At 37.7% G+C, this 26,486-nt stretch overlaps 3 protein-coding genes and 1 long non-coding RNA gene across 5 annotated transcripts; 2 read left to right on the forward strand and 2 right to left on the reverse strand.

The window, feature by feature from the left end:
* The first annotated feature begins 1,239 nt into the window (after positions 1–1,239).
* LOC122072834 (trihelix transcription factor GT-1-like) lies at positions 1,240–10,447 on the forward strand. 2 transcript variants are annotated; one of them, XM_042637259.1, is made up of 4 exons: positions 1,240–1,814; positions 8,966–9,109; positions 9,242–9,502; positions 9,912–10,447. In XM_042637259.1, the coding sequence occupies exons 1-4, from the start codon at positions 1,325–1,327 to the stop codon at positions 10,121–10,123; spliced, it is 1,107 nt and encodes a 368-aa protein (XP_042493193.1). In that variant the 5' UTR covers positions 1,240–1,324; the 3' UTR covers positions 10,124–10,447. The 2 variants fall into 2 exon arrangements, with proteins under 2 accessions (XP_042493193.1, XP_042493194.1); XM_042637260.1 differs by having other exon boundaries at positions 1,241–1,814; positions 8,978–9,109.
* An 886-nt stretch (positions 10,448–11,333) lies between these two features.
* LOC122074023 (F-box protein SKIP23-like) lies at positions 11,334–22,448 on the reverse strand. The gene is made up of 2 exons (XM_042638808.1): positions 21,184–22,448; positions 11,334–11,972 (listed from the first exon to the last, which is right to left on the reverse strand). The coding sequence occupies exons 1-2, from the start codon at positions 22,356–22,358 to the stop codon at positions 11,495–11,497; spliced, it is 1,653 nt and encodes a 550-aa protein (XP_042494742.1). The 5' UTR covers positions 22,359–22,448; the 3' UTR covers positions 11,334–11,494.
* LOC122074027 lies at positions 14,035–14,960 on the reverse strand. The gene is made up of 3 exons (XR_006138945.1): positions 14,645–14,960; positions 14,207–14,551; positions 14,035–14,114 (listed from the first exon to the last, which is right to left on the reverse strand). It is a non-coding gene; the product is annotated as an uncharacterized LOC122074027 (long non-coding RNA).
* A 147-nt stretch (positions 22,449–22,595) lies between the features above and the next one.
* On the forward strand, positions 22,596–25,737 carry LOC122074024 (F-box protein SKIP23-like). The gene is made up of 2 exons (XM_042638810.1): positions 22,596–23,888; positions 25,419–25,737. The coding sequence occupies exons 1-2, from the start codon at positions 22,643–22,645 to the stop codon at positions 25,436–25,438; spliced, it is 1,266 nt and encodes a 421-aa protein (XP_042494744.1). The 5' UTR covers positions 22,596–22,642; the 3' UTR covers positions 25,439–25,737.
* Positions 25,738–26,486: the final 749 nt, after the last annotated feature.

Consider the following 26,486-nt stretch of genomic DNA (forward strand, 5'->3'; position numbering starts at 1 on the left):
GAGGAACATTAAGCTTAGTTACAAAGAAGCCTGAGAGGTTAAATGGGTTGACAAGAGCTTTAACTCTCACACGACCGTGTCGCGCCCGCAGGAGCTGGATCCAGTTTTTTTTAGTATACTTATAATTTTCCTAATAAACTTCTCACGCCCGCGGCCCGCCCATTCTTAGAATCAGGTGAGGATTGTCCTTTCTCTCCAAGGACTTGTCGCCTTCCTGTTAATTAATACTAATTTCTACCAAAAAATATACTAATTTTAATAAAAAACTTAATTTGTCACTAATTCATAATTTTTTACCAAATAGATTTCATGTCTACCCATTGTTCTTTGTCTTGTTTGACAAATTTCAACCCAGACAAAGTAAAAGGCTTCCTCAAAAAGCGAACAAACTGACAAAAGTTCATGAAATATGAAATAAGGACCGGTATGGAGTATGGACCCCACATTTTTATCTTGATTCCTGATCCTGACCGGTCGTTGTCATCCTTTCTAAGAAATCTTTCACCAATAAAAAAAAAAATTCTTTACTTTGTATTTATCGCTTTGATCGGGTTGGTATATGATTATCTAGAATTTAAATTTTGGGAATGGAATTGGTATCGGTCTTCGATTCCATATCTCAATTTAAATTCAACCGTTTCAATTTGAATCAATTAATTTTATCCTTTTTCTAAAAAAATTGAAAATTTTGGTGATTTAGCTTTATTTTAATATTAATTTGATATTAATATTTACGTTATGTTTAGTAGTTATTCAATTTTAGAAATGATGTTTTATGTCAAAAATAGAATTTTTAGTTTCGATATTAAAATGTCATTTTAAAATTAAAAAATGTGATGAAATTGTTTTAGGAATGATTACCTTAGTTATTCAATTTTTTTTTTTTTTTTTTTTTTTTTGGTATTTGAAATGAAACTGAAATGACGTAATAAGGTTTTATCGTTTCATCATTTTACGTTTTAAAATTTTTTCTCTTCCTTTTTGTTAAATAAAAAATTAAAAAATATCACCAAATGCTTTATTCCATTGTTTTATTCTTATAAAATAAAAACGTTTTTTTGAATGACTACTAAAAATGCAGTCTTAAAACTCTGACAATGTTCTAATACTCAGATGGAATCGGTTTCCATTTGGCCGATCCGTTCCTGATACATAGGCAAGGCACAAGCCTACATTCCCTCCCAGAAATTCAGGGGAAATAACACATTAAAAACATGAGAGAGAGAGAGAGAGAGAGAGAGAGAGAGAGAGAGGACAATCTCGTGAATCTATAGACTACAGTAGTTAAGTGGAGTAAGATTAGATATTAGAAAAAGGAGGAGAAATGGAGTGGGAGTTGCCGCGCAGTGACGAGTTGCCTGATATGGACTGCGATTCAGGCAATCGAGAAGAAGAAAGCGGCGGTCCGTCTTCGTCGGAGGTATGGGCGGAGTCTGAGATCCGCCACCTTCTTGGTATCAGCAACGCCCATGCCGCTGCAACTGACGCTGCTTCCGATAACGTCACTTCATCGTCTTCGTCTTCTGATCCTTCTTCTACTACTCCTACTTACCAGTCGTCCGTTCCATGGGATCGAGGAGCCTCAGCTAAGATTGGAAACAAAGGCTACCGACGCTCTCCTGGTGTTTGCAGAGAGAAATGGCGAAGTCTAGTCCGCAAGCTCAAGGCTAACAACAACAACAATAACCCTCATCATCAACTCCCCCAGGCCCAGCATTCTAATCCCTCTTCTCTCTCTTTCTTCAAAGATGCGGAGGATTCTTCGCTTGATCCCTACCATCTCCATCGCGAAGACCTCCAATTCTCCCCCAAAGGTAATCAATTCACTCTCTCTGTCTTTTCCCCCATGTTGTTAGGATTATGAATCCACTAATTAAGCTGTCTCTTAATTGTTTCGGTCGATGGCTAATTGAGATAGACCCCTATTTCGTTTGATGTTTGTAACCTGGCTACTTGTTCACCATGCGGATTAATATCGCGCTGCAGTATTTGCAATTCTTAAGTAGTACTTGTTTTTGATTCACTCCTTTTGCATTTCTTGGTTTCAATCAATAAAAGCTGATCTTATGGGTAGCTCATTGCGCATACTAAATCGTATCCAGTTGATTCTTTTGGATGCAGTGACGAAGGGGTGTTCAAGAAAATACTATATTGCTGTTTTCCAAATGTCAGCGATACTATTTCAGACTTATTTGTCATCTATATGTATCTGTAGTGGCCAGTATACATAAACTTGATAATCTTACTGAAAAAACATATCATGGTCTGTAAAGAAAAGATGACAGATTGGACCATAACAACGGTAATTTGAAAACAATGCATATTACTGAATTACCAGGTTATTCAAGGTGTTTCCGCCCCCCCCCCTCCCTCTTCCTCCTCCTCCTCCTCCTCCTCCTCCTCCTTTGGATTAATCACTGACCGTGATTCTTTGGATGCTCAATGTTGGAATTCCATGCTCTGGGATGCTCTAAAACTGCAAAGTAGAACTTCCCAAGTTATGAATTATTGTTTGCATAACCATTGTGGTTTTGTTATTGGTCACTGATGTATAATGGTTCTCCTTGGGTTTAAGCTTTTGTTGGTATTGGATGAACTTTGTGGTATCTTACTATGACATCTGTTTTTGCTTGGGATTCAGTAATTGGTAGCACCTCCACCTAGTTGTTGTATTAGGAAAGAATTCATCACTAAAATAACTTACAAATATAAGAAGTACTATTTATTTTCCTATGTTTGATAGTTGTAATGAGTTCGGGTCATGCTTGGGTTGCCTGCAACTAGAATGATGTGGACCTTGAGCTGTTTGATGGTTGAATGAGTTTGATTCTCATGTATCTCTCTTCTTCTGTTGGTTACCAAAAAGAGTCACTACACCTTGCCTAAGTCACTGAGACATAGTCTGGCTTGGCACTAGGACCTTTAATGTTGTCATTACTCTTATCTATTCAGCATTTATTGGAGTTATACTGTGCATCTGCTTTCTGAAATGGTATTTCTCTTCCAATTGAAGACCCATCGGAATGTCAGTTGGTCTTATAGTCATTTAAACTTTGTGTGCAACATTTAAAAAATTGTGGACACTTAGTAGGACAAACAAGCTGTATGATTGGAGTCTGTTTAGCCTATCAAATGACACTGGTGGACCATCTTTATTTTAGCCACAAAACTCATGCTGTTTGTGGCAGATCATTACACCCAATTTCTGTTGACTACTGGTTTTGAATTATTACTATCGTTCATTGGTTATGAGATTCCTTTGAAGTGCTCAAGTGGCCCTTGTAGTAAGCACATATTTTATCTTGTTTTAAGAATTTCAATTAGTATCACTGGCTCATTGCTTCGCCATGAGCAAGAGATATGGTTGATATGAGCTATATATGATTTTTTGATATGAGCTATATATGATTTTTATCTTCCCCCTCCATGGATGTTCTTGACATACCGAATAAATCAAGGTCACCTTCTTACCCGTGCGAGAGCTTCAAAGCTTTAGATCATATTTTGTAATTATTATGTCAAGTCTTAAGCTTATGTAGTTAGAAGTTGGTAGATACTTATTTAAATGTCAGGGGAGGGTTGCCTGAAAGGGTAGTGTAAGAAGGAATTTGCATGCTACACCAATGAAGGGTTGCAAAATGGTATCATCCATATGGTGATCATATGGAGACACATGGTCAGAATAGGAGAGAGAGTGTCAGTGTGGGACCCATTGTTTGCTATGTGAGAGAGGTATAAAAGAATCTGTACAAGGGTAGGGTTGCAATCTTTTTCCCTTGGGCCCTGTTTGTTTGACGGAGAAAAGTGGAAAAGGTAAAAAGGGTGGGAAATTTGTACTCGTTTGCTACAAACCAAGGCTTAGGATCTTGCTCTCACCCCCATCTCGCTAATCCGAAAAAGAGATCTGGCGAGATCTCGATAAGATCATGTATTTTTTTCCCAGTCGACTCAGTCGTTGGTCTCCATGGCTATATGGTCTTTGTAGCCCCTGAAACTTGGTATTTAACCTATTTTAGGCCTTCTAAACACACTGAAAATGTCAAATTTTTAAAAATCAAACCCAAAATAGTACTTTGACTTGTACCCTATGTAAGTAGTCTCCGACTCTTCGGACCCTAGGCTAGTATGTTGTATTCCACAATCAACACATGACACAACATAATCATAATAATTAAAAAACATCATATATAAGAAAAGTAACTCCAAATGTAGATGAGGAGGTAATATTCTCTACTCTTTAAGGTTTAATGAGTGTAGGAATGGAGATCCTCATGCAAAAGCACAAAAATCCTTGCTCCAGTGTTTTTTCTTCAAAAAAGTAGAGAGAGAGAGAGAGTCGAGATTTGGCGAAATCTTTCCGAGATCTTCGGATCTCGGTCAAGTTTTTATACAATTTATACCTCACCATGCATCTCGTCTCGCCTTTTTGAAAAACCGAGATATTATCGAGATCTTAAACCATATCACAAACTATTACAAATATGAGTATTTGGATAAATGGGGGGAGGGGGGAACTTACCAGTCAATGTCATTTAATGCAATAGTTGTTCTGTACTGATGTGGCAGTTAAATTTTCTCACCCCATTCACTTGCAAAGTCCTACCAACTTCATGGAAAAATTGTTTTGTGTCTATCTCTCTCCTATTTTCTCTTTTTCCCATAAATTTCATCTCACTTCCATTTCTTCTCTTTCCCATTGAGGTGGACCCCACTAAAAATTAAATATTTAATTATTTTATTTCCTTTTCTTTCCTTGTCAACCCAACCCACAACATGTGGGACCCGCCGTCACAAGTTTTTCACCCCTTTTTATCCATCAAACAATGGGGCCTAAATGTTATAAAACAAATTTATTTCTTGTTTTTAAATCAAGAAAGAATTGATATATGAACAATAAAGCCCAGAGGTAAAAATGCTTTAAATATGTTTCCTCAGGTAATTTAACTTCACCCAACTATAAATCTATTAGACCTAATAAATATGGAAGTTGATATGCTGAATTTCTTATGTGTGAACTGACACATTATAAATGACAGAGATAAGGGGCCTTATTCTTTGACACCGTAGCTTGCAAATGAATTTCTTTATGAATGGACTGAGTACTCTTTTCTTCAATGCTTATGTAAGATATCATTTATTTGAAGTTTGTCTCTCTAATCCCTATAAAAGGATTAATTTAAGCTCATATTGTGTCTCAAGGGGGAGGGGGAAGAGAACTGAATAATGAGATGAGAGGTGTCACATCCAACCCTGATGAAAAATTTTGCACATAAAAGATAAGGATTGGCTCTCCATTGTATCCTTCACGACTGAGGAAGCATCTCTCATTTTTGGACACTAAATAAGATCAATGTGAAATCTACAGTTTGGAACATATTTAGGTTCGTCCAACAAATTCCTTTAACTTCACTTTTGGAGTTAAAATGTTAATCCATTTAACTGATTCTCTTCCCCCCCCCCCCCCATTCTCTCTGCCTGCCACACCTATTTTCTCGCACTCTTCTAGTATGAGAGGAACTTGTGAGAGCTATTTTGGTGGCAGATAATAATTCATGGTCAAACAGTTTCACTTAAGTTTTGATAATTAATGGAATTTTTTATGATTTAATTAGATGGAGTTTATATTCTTGAAGTTTACCCAATGTTTACTGCTCGGGATACTGTGTGTGGAAACATTTTTCATGCAAGCTAGGATGAGCGGCGTTTATAGTGCACTTTCTGGATTAAAAGAAAAAATGGGTTTTATGTAGAAAACCAAATCAGTTTCACCCTTACAATCAATTCTCTCACTGGAAACTGGGAACTTTGAGTTGGTAAAAATCCAATAAATGGGTGTCACTGAGGTGTGTATCTTCACTGATAGTGCCAGTAGGCGGTGGAATATTTTGCCTTTTATGGCTGAGGACATGTTATTACTGCTGCACCTACAAAAGGAAAATAACTTTCAATTTATCTTTGTTAGCCTTACTGGTTTTACTTTATGATTTTTCATTTTTTCCCCCTTTTATCCCTTCTGTTTTTTTGGGAGAATTAGATGGTTGTGGGGAAATTGAATCTGAACCCAGGTGGACATTCCTATGAAGGAGATTTCATGACAGTCAATCAAGGCTTGTCAAGTAATTTAAAGGGCCATTACCCAGTGCTTGTCCTGATTATGCAGTGTCCTGGGAGGGGTGAGTTTTGAGACGGTCCTAACCGTTGGCATTTATTGCGCAAAGTGGCCACTCTCAAGACTCAAACCGGGCATTTTCCCAGGCAGCCCTAACGTTTTACCATTGCTCCAAGCAATGACATTTTATTGTCTCTGTCCATGTAATGACAATAGACATCCTTTCCTGACCCTTTTTTCCATCTGTCCTGGTATTTGAGTTGGTTCATGCTGCAATATTTGATTTGAGTAGCTCTAGCAATTCTTCAGATATCCCCCCACCCTATGTGTGTGTGAGCATTAGAGACATCACTTTTTACCTGGTCCTGTCTAGGAACGAATCATTCATTTTTTCTTTTTGGTGAGTTGGAAGGGGGGGGGGTTGAGGATGTTGGGGGTGAACCCATATATATGTCTTACCAACTAACTTGAAGGGATTATCACTGAAATCAGCATATATTAATGCTTATCATGTTTAATTCAAGATTATTTCTTCGATTAAGTCTTATGTTTTCATATTTCTACCTGATGTAGATCAAAGCATGAAGAAGAGAACAAAAATAGAAATCAAAAAAAAAAAAAAAATACTGTTTACAAGTTATCGTTCACGTGAACAGTGATTTTGGTCCATATTTTTGTATTTTAAATTCTGATTTAGTTTAGTTTCAATAAGTTTCGATTTTCTGTTTTGTTTTGGACAGCAAGCTGTTGATGGAGATTTCTGGAATACTTTCTTTGTCTAAACATTTGTTTCCTTTTTAGTTTATATCCTTCTGTAAAAGTTTGTTTGTTTTTACTAGGGACTAGCAACTTAGTTTCCGGTTTTAGGAGTTTCCAAAAGTCTTTGTTTCGTTTTTTGTTTTGTTTCATTTTGTTTATTTTGTTGCTTTCTTGTATTAAAGCATTGCTGTCAATATAATGTACTAGACTCTTTGGAGTCCCCCACGAATTAATGAATGGTAAAAGGATTCACTTTGTGCAAGAAGCCTGTGAGATGCAGTAAGGTGGCCTTGGGTGAGATGCCCTAGTCTGAGAGATACTACGTATATTATATTCTTCTTACCTTCTTCTTTCCAATTGATACCCATTCTCTCCCGAATTCTCAGATCTTAGCTTAGCCATTGAAAACCTAATCAATCATCCCTTCAAAGCTGATAATCATCACTGTCAGGCCATCAGAATATTGCTCTGTTGTTGCCACACTTGGTTTCTGATTAGAGAGATCATCCCAGTCCCTGCGATTCTGGAAAATTAGGTTTTCTGACTGTAACCTTGTCGGCATTAGATCTCACTAATTATCAATCAGTTTCTTACCAACTTTGGAGGATAGACTTCCCCCATCAGGAGTCCCACTTGACCGGCCTTTGGTGGTGCTCTGAGTTCATATCTGAGAGATATAAAAAAATTATCCCAAATCAAGCCCTAATTCAAGATTTGTTATTTCGGCATTGGTTCAGCTGTTGGGTCTGAGATTTTGGGAGCTGTTCCCCTCCATCTAGTCATCCGTTCGATGATAAGATCTGACCTAAACAACCTCTGTTACTGTTATTCTGGAGATTAATTATTCTCAGGCTTGAGTTTAAAATTCTGCTTGCGATAAGTGACCTATTGTTACTGAATTGAGTTGGGGTCATATGCTGTCACTCTTAGGTGATATTGGGGTGATTTTATTCTGTTCTTCTTCCCTGTTAAAGCTATTATCTTACTGTTTTAAGGTCTGAAGTCAGTGCCTGTTCGGAGCTAATTAGTGATCCTATCTGGGGTTAGAGTAATTGTTACCTAGCCTTACATTACTACCACTAAGAAAACTACCAGGGTTGTCAAGACATGAATTATTGGAATATTTTTTACCAAAATATTATTTATTCAAAAGGTTGCAGATAAACATATGGTAAAAGAATGCAAGTTTGAATGCAAGTTTAAGTGTGTACGTCTTGAATAATGCTATGAGTTATGCACCTGTTTTTATCTGATTGGACAAATTTTATATGGTCATATTATATGTTCGTAACTCCTAATTTGTCATTTACATTTATATCCTGCTTTATGAAAAATCCAGTCATCCAATATCCACAAATGATGTTTGAAGGATCTTAGTTCTGTTCTCTTTGAATGTTCTCCAGAATAACACAGCCATGAGAAAGAATAATAAAACTTAAAGGAAGAATTTAATTAGTTACAAAAATTGTTGTAGCTGGAAGTATTTTCTTGCAACTTGCGAGGGATAGAATAATGAGAAGTGATTCAAATGCATGATATGTATTTGAAATTGCCGTATGTGATATATATTCATGGGAATTGACTAGGTGATACTGTTGGAGTATCTGACATCAGTGTAAACTAAAATACCATTATCCGATCCTAGACAATGGGTTTGGCTTTTCAGATAAGGATTACAGTGGCCTTGGCTTGGAGCCCCTCCAATTCCATTTGGTGAAACAAATGTGGACATAGGCATATTATCAGTTTATGTCTTTACCTTTTTATACAAAACTAGAGCATGGTCTGTAGTCGATAAGGACTTCAGTTTGGGTACTCTGTAGAATGTTTTTACTTGTTTATTTGATATGTCAATGATGCCTTCCCTTGTTTTAGTATTTCCTTAATTCTATATGCTGAACGGATTTGTATGGTTTTTCATCTGTAAAACTTTTGACTTGATTGAAGATAGACTTAGGTATATAAAGTGCCTTTGCCGTTGGTAGAAATGTTTACACTTTTCCTTTTATTTTCAACTTCTGCAATTGGTTGGATTACTCTAATTTCTGGTTAACTTATTTATGTTCGTCTATGCTTTTGATGCATATGCTCATGAAGTATGCTTCTCAGGCTTGGAGCCAAACACACTAAATATTCATAGGTCAGACGGTGACCGACGAAGCACTACCTCTGTGATGTCTCAAGAATGCCCTCCGCAAAATGGAAGAAGCACGTGGAGTTGGAGAGATGGAAATTCTGCCGGTGCGGAGTGTGATCATTTTTCTTTTTGGTTCCAACTGCTTATTATAACAAATTTTTTTTTCTTGGGTTTTCTATTTTTTACTCCCTCTTGATATTGCATTTCAGTTGCTGATTCTCTTTTTGGCTCATCAGATGTGCCCCAATGGGATGGCGGGGTGGGTTGTTATCCTGTGTCTGTATCACCCCCTGCAGGGCATGTCATTATTGTGAAGTGGGGTGGCATGACCCGCAAAATAGGAATTGATGGATCTGCGGATGCCATCAAGGAAGCAATCAGAAATGCTTTTGGTTTGAGGTCGAAACGTTCTTTTTGGGTTGAAGACGATGATGGTGTTGTGAGGAGCTTTGATCGTGCCATGCCACAGACAACCTACACCCTTCACATAGATCCAGGTCAGTATCCAATGATTCTTCAACTTGAGTGAGTAGCTCCGTCCATATGGTGTGTCTGATCATATAATCTGGCAGACCACTTATGTAGTGATTGCATTCGAACCCAACAGAAATAAAAAAAAGAATCATGGACCTACACAAGATGTAAGATTGGTGGGTTTTATTTATGTAACTAATATAAATGCATCCTAGAGCATGTTATATTGCATATGAAAAATATGCAAATTGCTTAGGTTGTTTGTGGATCCCCTTTTTTTTGGTTTTGGGCATAGCATAATATATGCCTTAATTTGTCTACATAAAATCCTTAATAAATATGTAATGGGAATAGAATAAAGCATGTTATTTAAAGAAATAAATAAATAAATAAAGTGAGACTGAGACAAGTGATACAAGTGTTGTTTTTCAGGTGTGACAATTAAGCTTTATCACTATGATGCATGCAACAGCCAGGCAATTAACAGTGAAGATGCAACCTTGTACAGTGAGGACGATTTCCGTGAGCTTCTGGCCCGCAATGGATGGCAATCACTAAGAGAAGTTGGGACTTACAAAGATGTAGAGTCCATACAAGATCTTCGACCTATGGCTGCATACCACCATAGTGGAGTCAAGACATGAATTTATGAAGCCTTGTATAAATTACTGGGACATTGCGGTTTGGCATTGCTTGGCTTTTCAAAGGTCATTTCTGTTATATGACCAAGCTGAAGCTGAATAAAGTTGAGACAAGATGCAGCTCGCCTTTTCAAACTAAAGAAGCACTTGGGGATAGGTTAATTCAGGGTTTTCCCCTTTTTTCCTTTTTTTTTTTTTTTTTTCAAACTTGTTTTTTTGGTTATGTGCACAAATTTAGGTTATAGAGTGCAGGTTCCTCCTTTTTACATTTTAGTTTTGTAAATGCGAAAAAAATTGTCCAATGAAAATCTTGAGGAATGACATAAATTTGTGTAGAGGTGTATCAGCAGAGAACCGAGTGATAATCTAAGAAATCTAGAATTCCATTAATCCTTCTTAGATTGATAGTATGTCTAGATTTCCTTCATGTACGTGTAGCTGTGTTAAATATGGTGCAATGACAAGAATTTTGATGGTTCTCTCTCTTTTGTTTCAGGGTTTCAAAATGATTTCTTTGGTGAAATCTTTTTGACGAAGCTAATAATCCATGACCATATGTTGGTGTATATTTAATGGGAAAATGAACTCTGTGGGGGGAGTGCATCAGCTGCGCCCAGACACAGGCATGCATGTGCAGGGGACACACTCCCCCACAGGAAACACTTCCAATGTTTAATTTGTCTAACAGCAGCCCTCTCACTCTGGGTCCAAAACACTCTCTAAGCAAGATGGTACCAAGCAAATTGGAAGAGAAGCCATTGGCCGTAGAATGCAAGGACATATGATTGCCTACACTGTAAGGGTATTTTTCCCCCCAAGTGGCCGGTGTACTTTGTCTTGTAATTTTCCCTGTAGCCATAGAACTCTCTCCCAACCACCCCCCCTAAGACAAAAGCCAGAAAAGAAGCTTTATTTCCTCCAACCATGATAAATTCCATGACATAAGGAATGATGCTTAAATGGGCGCTTATGATTCAAACAGGTTTGAAACTAGAATTACTAATGATCCAAGTTCTTTTACTCTCTAGCAATCATTTGGACAAGCTCCGAAGCATCCTTATTTTTGCAGACAATCCTCTTCTAGTGTTCAATGTCGGAAAGCTATCAATGAAATGCTTCAATTTTCAAAACGCTTGTATTACCAAGATAATAGTCCAAGTATAGAGCTTAATGTTGTTACGAATTAAACACTTGACTAAAACAAAAGGGCTCGTTGATGATAAGGGTTTAGATTGATTCCATGTCTGCACAATTGCTGATACAGGTGTAGTAGCTGATATCTAGAAACTAATCAAATCCATCTGGAACAATATAGCAAGTCAGCAACAGTTGTCTTGGTTTGTAGAAGTTAATATAGGGGTCCCTTAAAGAAAATTAAGATAGGGGTGGTCCACGAGGCTGAAGTTCTGAGGGATCAATTAGACCTTCTAGAACAACAAGCTGGTCCAAGAGTGCAAGCTTCTCGTCTTCCAGGGCCTTGACTTCATCTTCAACCTCTTCCAATTCTCTCCCCAATATACAGCTCTCTTCCTCCAGAAGCAAATATTTTCGTCTCAGTGCTCGGTAATCATTCGCAGATCTTGAGGAATCTGGCAAGGAATCTGAGGTTGATCTCTCTGGCTGTTGGAATGATGGAGAACCTTCACTCTTCAGGTTTCTCTTCTGGGCCTTCTGTGTGACCTTGAAAGATGAAGGTAATGTCTCCTGAACCCCCTTGAGGTTCTCTCCTTGCATCTGGAACACAGGTGCAACATGCCTTGAGGCTTTCTTTTTTCGTAATCTTGCATTCGAAACTTCCTCAGGTGGCAGCATTCGAGGATCTTGTTGCATCGCTAACGATTTGAGAATAATTCTGTCAAGAGTGAACCAAGATTTTAATCCTGAAGACAACTTTTTTTGGTAAACTTCATTATAAGTACAAAGCCTTCAATCAAAACATTATTAACACTGACACAAATCATGTGGTTGTGATCTAGAAACATGTGCTGGATGCATAATGACAAAAAGCCAGGCATATTAAAGACTATTACAATAATAACATAAGATCAGAATACATGGAGGATAATAATTAGAAAGTCCTGTCAGCTTAAAATTGAGAAAGGTTTTACAAAAAGCCAGAATATTAAAGCACTATTACAGTGATAACATATGATCAGAATACACATAGGATATATAACTAGAAACTGGATTTAAATAAGTAGCATCAGCTTAAAGTTCCAAAAGATTTTATAGCTCAAGTCTAACACACCAAAAGTACCCAAGTGAACGAACATTCTGAATGATTTGTTCAACTGAAACAAAGTTTTAGAGCTTTAAATCTGGTCCACAAAGAGAGGTTTTACTAGCACGAAGGTTGGTTTTCACATAGTCCAGAAATGAAGGCAAAAGTTTAGCTTGTACACTGTCCAGAAATGTGGGCAGGGGGAGGGCCGGAGGGGTAGCATTCTGGTTGCTAGGATAGTGCAAACAGCAGGGGTTCAGTTCCAGACTTCAACTCAAAACCAGTTCAAGGACATGAAAATCGTGCATGTGCTATTCTCTCTGCCTATATGAGTATAGATTTTCACACAACTCAGCATCTCATCCCTCTGACTCATCCTTGGTGTCTAACCTGGGAATCCAACCAAACTAAACTAAACCAAACCAAACCAAACCAAACCAACCTGACATCTAGCTGATGAGGATGGACTAGCATTTCAACCCTCAGATAGGAGAGAGTCAATGCCGCCATTTATGCTTGGATTGGCCCATAACCTGAGCCAATAAGCCCAAGTTACACACTACCTTACTCCAATGGTGGCTCTTATGAGGATTTGAAAAACATACTGTGACAGATCTGACGTCTGAGGTTTGTGTTTAACCTCTTACTGACTTGGTTTTGAAATCCTTTGAACATGGTTAGCTCCAAAAGAGAAACTTCCCAGACAATCCAGCATCCAAAAACAATAATTCCAACTCTTTCTATTGCACTGTTTCTGCTTCCTCCATTAATGATAAAAGTGATGTAGTCTCCAGCCTGCATAATGGGTGACATTTTCTACTTCAACTTTTTGTTTTCTTTCCCACCCCCCTCCCCCCTATTATTATATTAATTTCTGAGTAGCTTAGAGCCCATTTGGTAACATTTCTGCTCTGAGAACATGTTCTTCGACTAGACCATCTTTTAGTGTTTCTTCATTGAAAGATGACTTTTTGGATCGACTTGTACGTTTGGTAAACTTGTTCTGGAACTATTCTCGGGAGAGTTCCTGAACCAAACAGCATTTGGTAAAACCCGTTATGGGTAGATGTTTACATTTTCCAATATTTACATAAATGCCATTATTCTCATTAATGACCATAAGGTGTAGGTAATTGACATCGCCATACACGATTTCATGATAAAAAGTCGGAAAAATAATATTATAATATCCATTAACTAAACATTAGAATTATATCATGAATCCAATAAAAAGTTCCCGGTTTCATTAAATAAAAATGAGGTTTCAATACTTCAGGCCGGTGGTATTACTCTCCACCTTTGTTCAAGTCAAGTTTGGTTCAATAAAATATAAAGATCATCATTGCTACAAAATCAATTGATCTTGGAGATGAACCTTAGCACAATGAGAGAAATGATTTCTGTTTTAACCTTGTGAATTTTAACACTGCAAACTTCACATAGCCTACCAAATCCATTATTTAATCAAATTCCCCAAGCAATTGGAACAAAAAGACAAATTTGTATTTTTGAGAAACCACAACTCTAATCTATTTGTTCTATAGCAGAGATTTGCAAAGCAACACATTTCGTTCAACCAAGCAATCACAGCATAGGTTTGTGGATCAACCAAGAAATCACAGTAATACAAAACGAAGCTCTTCTGCTGGTGGATGGATGGAAATAGATAAGTATGAAAATAACATCATCTTACCAGAACTGGGTAGAAACGATAACTGGGTGGGGACAATCTTCAATAAAAATTGAGGATAACAAAGGCAACACTCGTTGATTCTAGAAAATAAGATATACTAATCAACTATAGGAGTTCGGTTGCATCAATTTCACACTTCGGAGAGAAGAAAATCCTCAAATTTCAGACATACCAGATGCCACTCCAGCTTGAGAGATTTTGCAACTTCTAAATCTGGAACCACACCTCACACTTTCAATTCTCGAACCAAGAAATCCTCTGTGCTTTCTAGGGTTTAGGTAAGAACCAAGGAAACTTTCGATTCTGGAAAATGGGATTTAGGGGTTTGGTTAAATAGATGTATAGCAAGATAATTTCAGAAGAAGAGAGGTAAGAACAGCTAAGAACGGGATCTTTTTTGTTCCCTACTAGGAACCAGGGTTTGGGGTTTGAGTCGCCGACAGGTAAGAGATTCTTTCGCCCAAATCTCGATCCAAATGGATTAAACATGAATGGGATCGATCATAATTTCACAAACCTGTCGGTTGGTGTATAGCAGGAATTAAGAAAAAAAAAAAAAAAACCCAGTGGAAATCACAGCAAGATGAAGGAAAGGAGAGAATTTCAGTACCTGAGACGAACTGAAACAATAGAGAGCGGGGGCTTCAGCGAGCGGGAGAGAAGGGTATCAACGAGAGTGCAGTACGTAGCTGAGACGAAAAGAGTTTCTTCACGCCAGCGAGAACGAAGCTAGAGAGGCATCAATTGATACGAAAGAAAGCAGGGCTCGACCAGGAGAGAAGGATTTCAGTGAGAGTTCAATAGGGACGACGAAAGGGGGTTCTTCACCGAGACTTCGTCAGAGACGACGAAAGGCATCGGCTTTTTCCGGAACAATATTCTTTCGGCTGCGTTTGGTAGTCATTTGAAAAAACGTTTTTTTCATTTTATGAGAATTAAAAAGCGAAATCTTTTGTTTAACGTCCGTGGTTCATTTATTTATTTATTATTTATTTTTCAACGTGTGAATGACCCAAGGTGTGCCTAGTGGGAGTCAAACTTAGGACGTTCGAGTTTATGACTCTTACCAAGTTCGTTGCTCCAATTTGAGATATCAAACACTTTTTTCATGGTTCCGTTCTTAAATGAAATGAAGACAGGAAACATTCAGCAAAAGTTACCAAACGAGCCCTTACAAAGTAATGGGGAAACCTCAATGCAAAGTTCTCACTCAAGGCCAAAATGCTACAACTAAAAACTATTCAAAGCATATCCTATATACCATGGGAAGACAACTGCCATTCAACAATAACCGGCCATTACTATATACCATGAGAAGATGACTATCGTCCATCAATAGTTTACCCAAGGGCCGGGTGGTGAGGGAAACTGAGTGTGAGCTCTTGGAACTTTTTAAGGACTAATGTCCAACAAAACATAGAAGCATTGGTTCTTCCAAACAGAAGATGGCAGCCACTTGGAGGAAATACATCTAAGGCAGAACAAAATTTTCTTAAGCCAGAGAAAGTAAAGCAGCCATACAATAATATTCCAATTAAATGGGTTGGTTACATGTTTCATATTTCTACAATCAATTCTGTTAAAGGCTATACAAGATTTTAATCCTGAGCTATATGTGTCCTTCCTTACCACTTCTTCCATAGTTATTCTAGGCCTATTTTTAGCTCTTTTAGTTTCTTTTATTTGCAATAAATCATTTCATTGTACTCGAACATTTAAAGACTTCAATTGCACATGTCTACGCCACATCACAAGTTTTTTGTAACTTATCATGAATGAGGGCAATGATTAATTTTTTCGTAACCTATCATGAATGAGGGCAATGATTAAGTTTGCTATAATTTGTTCATTCTTTATATTTTCTTTTCTAGTTTTACCACTCATCTATCGCAACCTCTTCATTTTCGCCACATTAAGGTAGTGTTTTGGTAATGTTTTTGTTATAGAAATGACATTTTATGTCAAAACTAGAATTTTCTATTTCTAATAAAACCCTCGTGCATGAATATGGTTTCAAAATTATTCCAAACGATTATTATAGAAAAAAGATTCTGATTTCATGACAAGTGGGTCCACTCCAAACAGAAGTCGATTTTCATGCCACTGCAAAGTACTAGGAAAGAACTTTCCATCAACACCTCATTTGTAAAATTTGGACATAAGGTTTAAAACACTAAACCCTTGGATTGAAACATGCGCATCTCCCTCAATATTCAATAGTTAAGGTGATTCACATTGCTAAATTCTCATATGGAAAATGATTTTCACCTCAACGCATCAAAATCATCTGTAGTGAGCATTCCACAGCTAAGGTGTATGGTCAGACTCTCCCAATCGTTGGATGTTCACTACATCTTATCACTCTCTGCAGACAATTTTAACTCTTCAAAATTTAAGTGCAAAAACCTTGGATTGTAGAGAAACATACCAGTTTTCTTACTTTGATGGTATAAGAGGCGTATCCTTATAGGGGTAGAGGTGGCACCATAAGTTTAGCACATCGCCTCTTAGGCCTCGTTTCTTTATAGTGGTTATGGTGGAGATTAAGGAATGAGAAAGTCTTACTTACTTTTTCCATTTCAGCTAGGGTGAAAAAAGTTGGATCGGGTTCATCTGTAGCACAAGGTTGTGCTACACGATCTGTAGAGCAATACCTCAACTTGACACATGTAAATATTTAATCAATTGGCCTAAATTGCTGAACTGTAGAGGGTGCGATGGATATGCGATACATCTGATTATCAAACCAAAATGATAAGGAAAATAGAAAGAGAAATCTCCAAGCATGAATTCGTTCACTCCTGGTTTTCACAATGACTTCTCTGCGCAAAATCCATTGGCAACAAAAATCTCGGATCGTTTTCAACATTAATAACCGCCGGTGACCTCTCTCTCACTACCATCTGACTTCCATTTCAGATTGTTTCCTCCATCAAACCCTAAAAAAGGGGAAAATGATCTGAGATTGGTGGGCAACTTTCTCCTTCAACCTCGATCTCATTCTTTCAAACGGAGAAATCATGAATTTCGCCAAAATTGCTTAATACACAGAAAGAGCAAAAAGCAAAAGATGGTGAACCATGAGAGAAATGCAGAGGGGTGGAGATTTTAGAAGAAGACGAGAGGCATTAAATCAATAGGCATTTGCAGGGAATCCAAATACCCTTTAATTTACAAAAGCACAACCTGAAGAATCTAGAAAAGAACCACTTCCCAAATTCAATAAAAATCTCAAATGTTAAACTAAAAAATAATTAAGCTTTTTCTGGTCAAGGATAAACCCAAGAATGCTTGTCAGATCTACAATAATTAAATCTGGAAGGAGGAATTTTGGAATGAAATAAAATTATTGAAAAACGTTGAGTAGAGAAGGTATTTGAACAGCAACATGAGAGGAAGTTCAACCAAAATAGCAACAAGAGATGGAGCAAAAGAGAAGGGTAGAAATATTTAGGATTGCTACAGGCAACTTCCCAATCTATCTACTCGAAAATGATCAGAAAAAGAGGAACCGATGGAAAAAACAAAAAAAAAAGGGAGAAAATGGGAACCTAGAAATAAAAAACCGCAAGGGAAAATTTGAATTCGAAAAAGGCGAATAAACTAAAAAACCCAGGTGCAATATTTGTGTATCAAATGGCTTCTGCAAAATTCATGGATTTGAGATGTAAGTCCATTTGTAGTTGGCAGTGAGGGAGAGGTCGGGGGCAATGATACATGGTGAAAACAATCCCGTTTGGTTTGATAATCAGATATATCGCATGTCCATCGCACTCTTTACACTTTCAGTAATTTAGACCACTTGATTAAAAATGTCCACATGTCAAGTTGTGGAGCTGTGCTACAAACGAGCCCGATCCAAAAAAGTTCGGCAATCTCTTTTCTTTGTCCGCTTAGGTGTACTCCATTACAATATGAGCCAACCAAACATTTATACCATTCATTGGAATGGAAAAATTCTATTTTCATTCCTATCTTTCACCCCACTAACAAGTGAGATCTATTTGTCAGGTTTTCCCTTCCCATGCTCCTCTCTAAACAAGCAGGCCCTTAGGGGTTTCTTTTATGCTTTTAGCATGTTCTACCATAACCTCTTTTTTGTTAGGCATGCCCTTATTGTTCATATTTTGGTCGGGTAACTAGGAAGACAAGTTGTTTAAAAGTGGTCTGGGGTGCCTAATTCTTTCCTTTGTCCGCTATTTGACACAAACCCTAAATTACCACCAACTTTTCATTGAAATCATGTGGTTTTAAATGCGTCTTAAGCACTAATCTAGAGAATGACTCTTCTCTAACCTCTCTCCCAAGATGTTTACATCAGCGACTCTTGACAAAATCATTCCCACACATCCAAGACAGACAGACCTCTTGCAAAAGACCCGAAATCTGGAGGCAATCTTACATAGTTAACCAAATGCTTCCCAACAATGCCTCCAACCCCCATCCCTCCCTCCCTCCCTCCCACCCCCCACCCCCCCCCAAAAAAAAAAAAAATAAATAAATAAATAAAAAATGGAGGTCCAACTGGTGCCTTTATTCTATAGTACTCTGTTGCAATTCTGAGATAGTGAATTTGATATATTTCCTCACAAAGAAAGAAAGGGAAGGACATGGATGACTAGTCCAGTTTATGAAACCACATCCTTCAAAACATATATGCAACTTTTATAGGAAAACTTGTTCCAGCAATTGAATGGCAAACAAATGAAAAATTTTCTTACAACAAACAAGTCTTTCTCTTTTGCGTAGAACATTTCACATGCCATTGAACATGAAACAAGGATTAAGCTGACTAAATTTGTGAACCTTTGATAAAGCTGACTAAATTTGCTACTATATACTGCTGAAAACCTTCTAAACTCTACAAGTAGGTGTAGTTTTCACAAATCTATTTGGACTTGCAGTTCTACTTGTTCAATGGAAACAAAAGAGTTCACTTTGCCAGAGTACAAAATAGAAGGACAATGTTGTACAATTCAGTATGTTAATTTCTTTGAGTTAAAAAAAAAAATGAAAAACATATGTCAAAATTGGAAAATAAAATGCCAATCTCTCCAAAACCTTCTACAGCTTCTTAGTGTTTCCTTTGACATTTCTAAACATTTAAGATCACCATCAGAAATAATGCCCATGTCTTGTTCAGGGAGACATTCACATTGTAGTGGATTAAGGTATCAATAACATGTATAAATAGAAATTTAACATGCTTTACCAATGTTAATATAGTTTGAAGCAAGGGTCCAACTAGAATGGGAGGAAAGAAGGTCAATAGAATCATCAATAGCATGAATACTCAAAGGAAAGTTTCCTTGGCAGCCAAAAAGAACAGGCTCCAGAGATGGTACACAAGCTGGACACTTATATGTTGGTGCCTCTTAAATGCTAGTATAGCCACAAAAGCACCACTCATAGTTAGCAATGAGGTTTTTTGATCACTTAACCAGTCATACTAATATTTTCTATGTGAATCTACCAAACTATTTAAAGGGTCAAATGTTAATTTCCATCTCTACAGTTTAAAGGTTTTTAGCTTCTATTGCAACATTCATCCATGATTCTTACCAGCCTAAAAAAAATCATGCTCATTTATATCATTTCTAGTACCTAAACAAACATCATTGATTTCTATAGCTCACCCAGCTTTATTTCATCCTTTGTTCTTCCCTCTTTTGTTTTTCTCAAAATCTGAGCATCATGCAGTAAGTCACATGAAATCATTCTTTGGACCACCTAGAGTAGCCTCAGTCCCTTAAATCAGTTCTAAATCGCATTATTTTAATATAATTAATGGTCCTCTCCAAATTTTTCTTTGTTCCATTACTTCAAGTCAACAAGCATAATCTTAGTTTCAAGTGTCAATCCTAAATATTGTAGATTCCCTGTTCAAGGACTTCCAATAACTTACAAATAATTGACTTTCAAATCCATGTAATTTTAGGAAGCAAAATATATAATCAAACTCCTGACTTGAAGAAGCCTTAATCAAGAAGCATTTTACAATTTAGGGAAAGAAAAACGATTAATTAAAATATAAGCTTGAGTTGGGATCTTGCTAACCTCCTAATAAATGTAATTGAAGAATACATCCCCTGAATCAGATCCACCAACATTCAATCAGGGACTCATTTTGTGGATTCACCAGTTATTTACAATAACCAATTTTCCCAATTATTAAAGTAGAATTAAATCTCCACTCCTTAGAGTTGGGGCAGAAAATCTCATTAACACACATTTACAATCAGTTGGGCTTTAGTACACAATTGTCAAGACATGACAATCACCAGATGAATTGGCAAGAGCTCATTGCTAATGTTTGGCAATAGGCAAATGCTTACTGCACCTTGTTCACAACTCAGCCATACAAGTTTCTCCAGAAATGGTCCAAGCAATCAGTGTTGAAAAGTAACAAGATATTTGACCCAATTTACTTGATATGTACTACTAGATAAAAAGATTGTCTTGGAGTTCAAAACAGAGTTTCCTTTTCTTTGAGCGGCCTACCAAATAGCTGGGCATCTCCCAAGCTTGTTTAGAGAAAGCATGGCCACAGTACAGTATTATCCTCAAACCCTAACTAGCATACAATATGACTTTATTTTTGTTGCAATTTAACTTCTTACAAGAGAAACCTGGTTTCCACATACTCATTTTCTTAAAGTACAGTGATGCCATAAGTCCCATAAGAAATCTCTGTGAATAATCATCAACATACTATTCATTTTTAGAACACGTCATTGCTCTCATGGCCTTAATCACATAGTTTTGGAATTCCATTCCAGTTTCCAACAAAGCTAGTTAGTTGCTTCATATCATATTACAATATATGTTGGATAAGAACTAAGAACAAAATAAAGGAAGATAAGCACATATCTACATCACATAGTTTCGGAATTCCATTCCAGTTTCCAACAAAGCTAGTTAGTTGCTTCATATCATATTACAATATATGTTGGATAAGAACTAAGAACAAAATAAAGGAAGATAAGCACATAACTACATCACATAGTTTCGGAATTCCATTCCAGTTTCCAACAAAGCTAGTTAGTTGCTTCATATCATATTACAATATATGTTGGATAAGAACTAAGAACAAAAAAAGTAGATAAGCACATATCTACATCAAAATGACAGATAGATACATTCACTTACAATGGATTGGGTGAAACCCAAAGTGGAGGAGGCCAAATTAATTGAGAATGTTGTGAGTAACAAGGTAACAACTCCACACTTCCATCCCCTAAGTTGAAGATCCCTAAATCATGCTCCCCACATACACCTTCATAGTTAGCCTCAGAATAGTCGTCGGTGAAGTAGATACAGTTTGCTCTGCATCCCGGAAAATGAGAAGCCGGCACAGACAATGATGAGTTTTTACCTAAGAACAAAGCATAGTCACCCAAATTCTCCACCTTATTCCAAATTGGCCCGCTTGAATCAAACTTTGAAACCTCGAATCGTGTTGTTTTATAGATCAAATCAGGTTCATCGTAAGGTTTGAGCTCCAGATATTTCATCACCAGAAACAGCTCCCCTGATAACTCCACCAAATAAAGTATATCACCGCCGAACAATCGAGGGGTTTCGATCAGCTTCACCACAACAGAAGTATCTCCTACATCGCAAATCGCAATTCTTCCATATTTATCAACCGCATGGAACGACCCTTTATAATCTATAACGTCTTCGCAGTAAGATTGGGCGTCTGGAATCAAAGACCATGCTTCGTCTCCTCTTCTGCAGAATGCCAAATCACCTGTTTCGTTAAGAACGGCTAAGATAACATAGTCGGCGTCGGAAGAGGTACCAAGATTTGAAGATACGATGACTTTCTGCATAAACCTGTCTCGCATTTCTCTGAGGTTACGGGTGTAGCGATGCCCAGATGAGTTCTTGAGCAGGTACTCTCTGCCCACCTGGGAAATATCGAAACCCAATACGGTTGGAAATGTTGAGAGCGGTGGGAGGTAGAATTTTACTCGCGTCAGGGGATTCAAGAGAGTAATCATAGGAGTCTCTCCGACGACGACTAGCCAGCCTTGTGAGGATCCACGGAATCGCTCGCGACGAGAAGCCTCCGGAAGCTCAAGCCAATGAATCTTGTCTTCTGATAGACTGAAGAAGCCACGAAAGATTTCGTTTCCCCTCTTATTGTTGAGCATTAGCCATGGAAGTTGGGTAGGAAGGTGGAGAGGCCTCTTTGGTACTTCTGAGCGCCAATTCACGCAGACGGCACGGAATCGGAGATAATCGATGAATAAGTTTAGATTTTGCGCGATCTTCCCTAACAGATCCGGTGGAAGCTGACTCCAATCGCCGGCCATCATTCCTCCCTTCTCCAATTCAAATTTTCCCAATTTGATTTCGTGACCTTCAAAACGTTTCAGGCACGGCTATAATCAGTTCTTTCTATTTCTGTTACCCTGGTTAGGTTAACCAGTGGTGGAGTCAAGGATTCAGTTAGATATCATCGGTCACTTTTGCCCTTACATTTCAAAAAAAAAATTTATTTACGATTTTACCCCTAAACCGATCCTGATAATAATTGATCTGGATCGGTCTCAGGTATTCAATTCGATCATAATCGATCGATTTACTTTTCAGTTGGTAAATGGTAAGAGAAGCAGTCATGGCGGATGAATGGTCTCAACTTCCAAGAGACATATTAGAGCTGATCGCAAGAAGACTAACCAACCGCTTCGATGCCCTTCGATTTCGCGCCGTCTGTTCTTCATGGCGATCGGCTGTATCACAGAGGCCTCACCGCTTACCTGGCCGTTTCCGCATTGTGCCCAACGAGGGTTTCGTGGAAACCAACTATGGGTTCTTCCTTTCCAAGCGGACGATTTTCCGTCTTGGATCCACCGAAGCTCCCTCCAATGGGTGGTTGATTAAGGTAGAAGAAGATGATCTCCAAAATATTCTCTTAAATCCTCTAACCCAGGTCCAAATCAGGCCCTTACCGTCGATGTTACCTAAGGTATTAGGTTTATCGGATTTCCGAATCTCTGAATTAGGTCAAGAATATGTTCTTCAGGAAATTAATTACCCCGCTTTCCCATATCTCAATTTCTTCAATGCTGAAACTTGTTTTACCAAGAAAGTCGCCTTCGCCTCTTCAAAATCGAGCATTTCTTCGCCTGAAGACGACAACGATGATTTTACCCTCTTGGCGATTCACGTTTCCGGACAATTGTCCATATTTAAGTCAGGGGATGAGAAATGGAGCATCATAGAAGATCTGCTATCTTCCTACAGTGACGTGATATGCTTCAAGGGAAAATTTTATGCGGTTGATATCACGGGTGGGACTGTCATTGTTGATCCTTCTGCAACTGTGAGTTTGAGGACTTTCATTGTTGGGCCTTACACAACAGCTGTATTCGAAGGTGGTAAGAGGTATTTGGTGGAATCCGAGGGGGATTTACTATTGGTGGATTTGAGACTGTGCAGAGACCGTTTAGATGATCCCCGTTCCAATCCCAATTTCGATTTGTATTCTCGTATTCATCCCCGTCTATATGAACGTATAGGTTCTCCAGTTGAGTTTAAAGTATTCAAGCTCAATGAAGGCAGGAAGAAGTGGGTTGAGCTGCAATCCTTGGGTGACCGTTTGTTGTTCTTGGGAGACAAATGCTCGTTTTCTGCTTCGGCCTCTGATTTCCCTGGCTGTAAAGGGAATTGCATCATCTTCCCCAACTTTTTTACCTGTTCAACCGGGCAAAGTTGTTATGGATTCAAATATATAGAAGTCTTCAACTTGGAAGATGGTTGTATTGGACCTTTAGCTTCTTATCCATGTTATTCCAACTTATTCTGGCCTCCTCCATCTTGGGTTGCATCCCCCACTGTTGGAAGTAAGTGTTCGTCATCTGCCATAGCTATGTCTTTTAATTTAGTTGCTTTAATAGACACAATTCTAGTTAGTGATGCCATTGCATTATCTTATTCTGTTTGTGTATGGATATCTTTTAATCTTGATTTTGCAATTGATGATTTTGACAAAACCATTTTCTTTGTGTACTGATCTAAAATATACAACTTTGGTGAAAGTCGAATTTCCCCATAAATGTATGGAAGATTACAAGCAAAAATACCACTACACAAAAGATAATTTCAGATAGATTCCATTTCATTGTGGAAAAAAACTCAATATTGAGTATGAAAAAAGAGTTCCCCCACACCCAAAGAAACAATTCTGAAGCTTCCCAGACAAATGGAAAAGTGATTGTATGGGGCACGAGTTCTCCCTTATTTTAACCCCTTTCTTGCTACATCTGCAAATTCATCTGAAGCTTAGGTTGTGTTTTGTTGTATAATGTGGGAAAAGAGAACTGAAGGAAAGTCAAGGATTATGGTCATTTGGCTGTCTGTGAGAGAAAGAGGAGAAAAGAAGATTGAGGGAGTAATTTTTCCATTTGACACGGACATTTAATGGCTAGCACTTTCTCATATGTTTCTAGTAACTGAACAACCAAAAAACACTGTTTTCTTACAAATCTCTCTATATTTTTTGCTCAATAAACAAACAAGTAATTGAAGATATCCTTCTTTCTTTGCTTCAAGAAAAAAAACCAAATGCACCCATAAAAACGCTTCTCTTACAAATTCCCCTAAAGATCTGTTTGTTTCACTGTAAAATATTTTATGGATTTTCTGAAAACTAATTCAAAGTTGTATATGGAATGGAAAGGGGGAAATATTGTACTGATATGCAATACACAAAGTTGGAAAAAAAACATCCATTTCGAAATTTAGGATTTTTTTTTTTTAAACCAAAATAATCATGGAATCTTGAATTTTTTTTGCACGGATCCATGTAGCAGACCCCATTAAGTTGGGAGAAGGCTGAGTTTGTTGTTGTAATGATTGAATCTTGATTATTAGTACTTTTGGCAGCCACGGAGGACTCCACCCTCATCATTCGGCTGGATTATTTCACTTCCTCGATCATGTTCAAACGTGCTTTTATTTGTCATGTCTAACATAAAAATATCAATGGCAGAAAAGTGTATAGGTATTTCCCATAAAATATTTCATGATGAAACTGACTAAAGAACCTTTTCCCTTGACCATTTGTTGATTAATACTTCTGATGGAAGTTTGTATTTGAGTGCTTCAACAAAGATGTGGAAATTATAGGGTGCCTTTGAGCTTGCAGGATAAGGGTGTACATGATATTATATAGTCCTATAGACCCCCCAATCCCAACCCTTTTTAGGTATCAGTGACCCACTTTGAAATGGAAAAAAGGTAGACCTCTAGGGCAAACATGCTGTTTAACAGGATGTAAAATATAATCAATATTCTTGTTAGCATGATTGAAATCAGATTTTTGTTTGTTCAATATTTATTTATTATTCATGAGCTCTATATGATTAATGCAGCAAGCGCACAACCACCTTGAAGCTCCAACCTTATGAAGTGAGGTGATTTCTGTGAGCCTGAGGGGCTTTCGGTGAATGGGAATCACTGTGGGAGGATTGTGCCTGCAAAGATAACAAGTCCACTGGTGGTGAGTAAAAATCAGCTCCTTTTCTAAATAAACATGTTCCCCCTATTCTTCCTTTGGCAACGTGTGGGAGGTTATGTATATAAACCAAGGGAAGACTTGGTCAATAGACACTTCTGTAATCTTTATGCAATATTAACATCTACATAAAAGTTTTTTTTATGTAATTGTGTGGTTATCATGTACTTGCCTCAGCCCACAAGTTTGCAACTATTGTACCCAGTATTCTTTCTCACTTCCTAACCGATTGATTGTTTCTTGTCTAATGGTAAATAAGACTGGTGATGTAAATGAATTGATGAGATATTTCTGGGTTATGGTCTATTGGCCGTCATGGATTAGGGTTTCTGGTTCTGAAGCTTATATAAGCATTGGAAGTTTGTTTCAATGATGTCTATGGGATGTTTAATCAACCCTCTCCCCCATATGCTACTTACAATAGCCTTAAATTTACGAAAAAATATCCTCTGCAACAAAGAGGATCTGCGGTGAAGTGGTGGTCGAGAGATGATCAACGGCTGAGAAGACAAGCCCAAAGCATTTGAAAATCTCGACCCGTTGAAGCGGGTTACTTTATGATAACCCGTCGGAAAACTTAGGCAACTACTACTGCTGTTCATTCTGCTGGTGATGCTACCCTAGTTTCTTCTACTCTGAACTCTGATTCCAAATCCGAGTTTCAGAGTGATGTGCACGAGCTGGTTGATTTGCTCCCAAATTAAATTGCAAACTACGGGTCTGCAATTTATCGAAGAGTATTTGACAACCTTGGTTTTATCATTTCTCTTTTTTTACTTGATGATTTTCGGTTTCTATTTTGATCTATGAGGGTTGGGATCAATTTTTACATTGGCAGACCTAGAGTTGTTTAATAATCTTGCTTGTAAGTCTTATACAATTTGCACCATAAGAATCAAAGAGGAGCTTTAACCTAATCCAACAT

This window comes from Macadamia integrifolia, chromosome 3 (genome assembly GCF_013358625.1).
Source record: "Macadamia integrifolia cultivar HAES 741 chromosome 3, SCU_Mint_v3, whole genome shotgun sequence".
Taxonomy (NCBI): domain Eukaryota; kingdom Viridiplantae; phylum Streptophyta; class Magnoliopsida; order Proteales; family Proteaceae; genus Macadamia; species Macadamia integrifolia.

Coding starts and splice junctions, on each gene's coding strand:
- LOC122072834 (XM_042637259.1), top strand. CDS start 1,325: ATGGAGTGGGAGTTGCCGCGCAGTGACGAGTTGCCTGATATGGACTGC. Junction 1,815..8,965: donor CCTCCAATTCTCCCCCAAAG/GTAATCAATTCA, acceptor ATGCTCATGAAG/TATGCTTCTCAGGCTTGGAG. Junction 9,503..9,911: donor CACCCTTCACATAGATCCAG/GTCAGTATCCAA, acceptor GTTGTTTTTCAG/GTGTGACAATTAAGCTTTAT.
- LOC122074023 (XM_042638808.1), bottom strand. CDS start 22,358: ATGATGGCCGGCGATTGGAGTCAGCTTCCACCGGATCTGTTAGGGAAG. Junction 11,973..21,183: donor TGGGTTTCACCCAATCCATT/GTAAGTGAATGT, acceptor CACTCTTGACAG/AATTATTCTCAAATCGTTAG.
- LOC122074024 (XM_042638810.1), top strand. CDS start 22,643: ATGGTAAGAGAAGCAGTCATGGCGGATGAATGGTCTCAACTTCCAAGA. Junction 23,889..25,418: donor TGCATCCCCCACTGTTGGAA/GTAAGTGTTCGT, acceptor TGATTAATGCAG/CAAGCGCACAACCACCTTGA.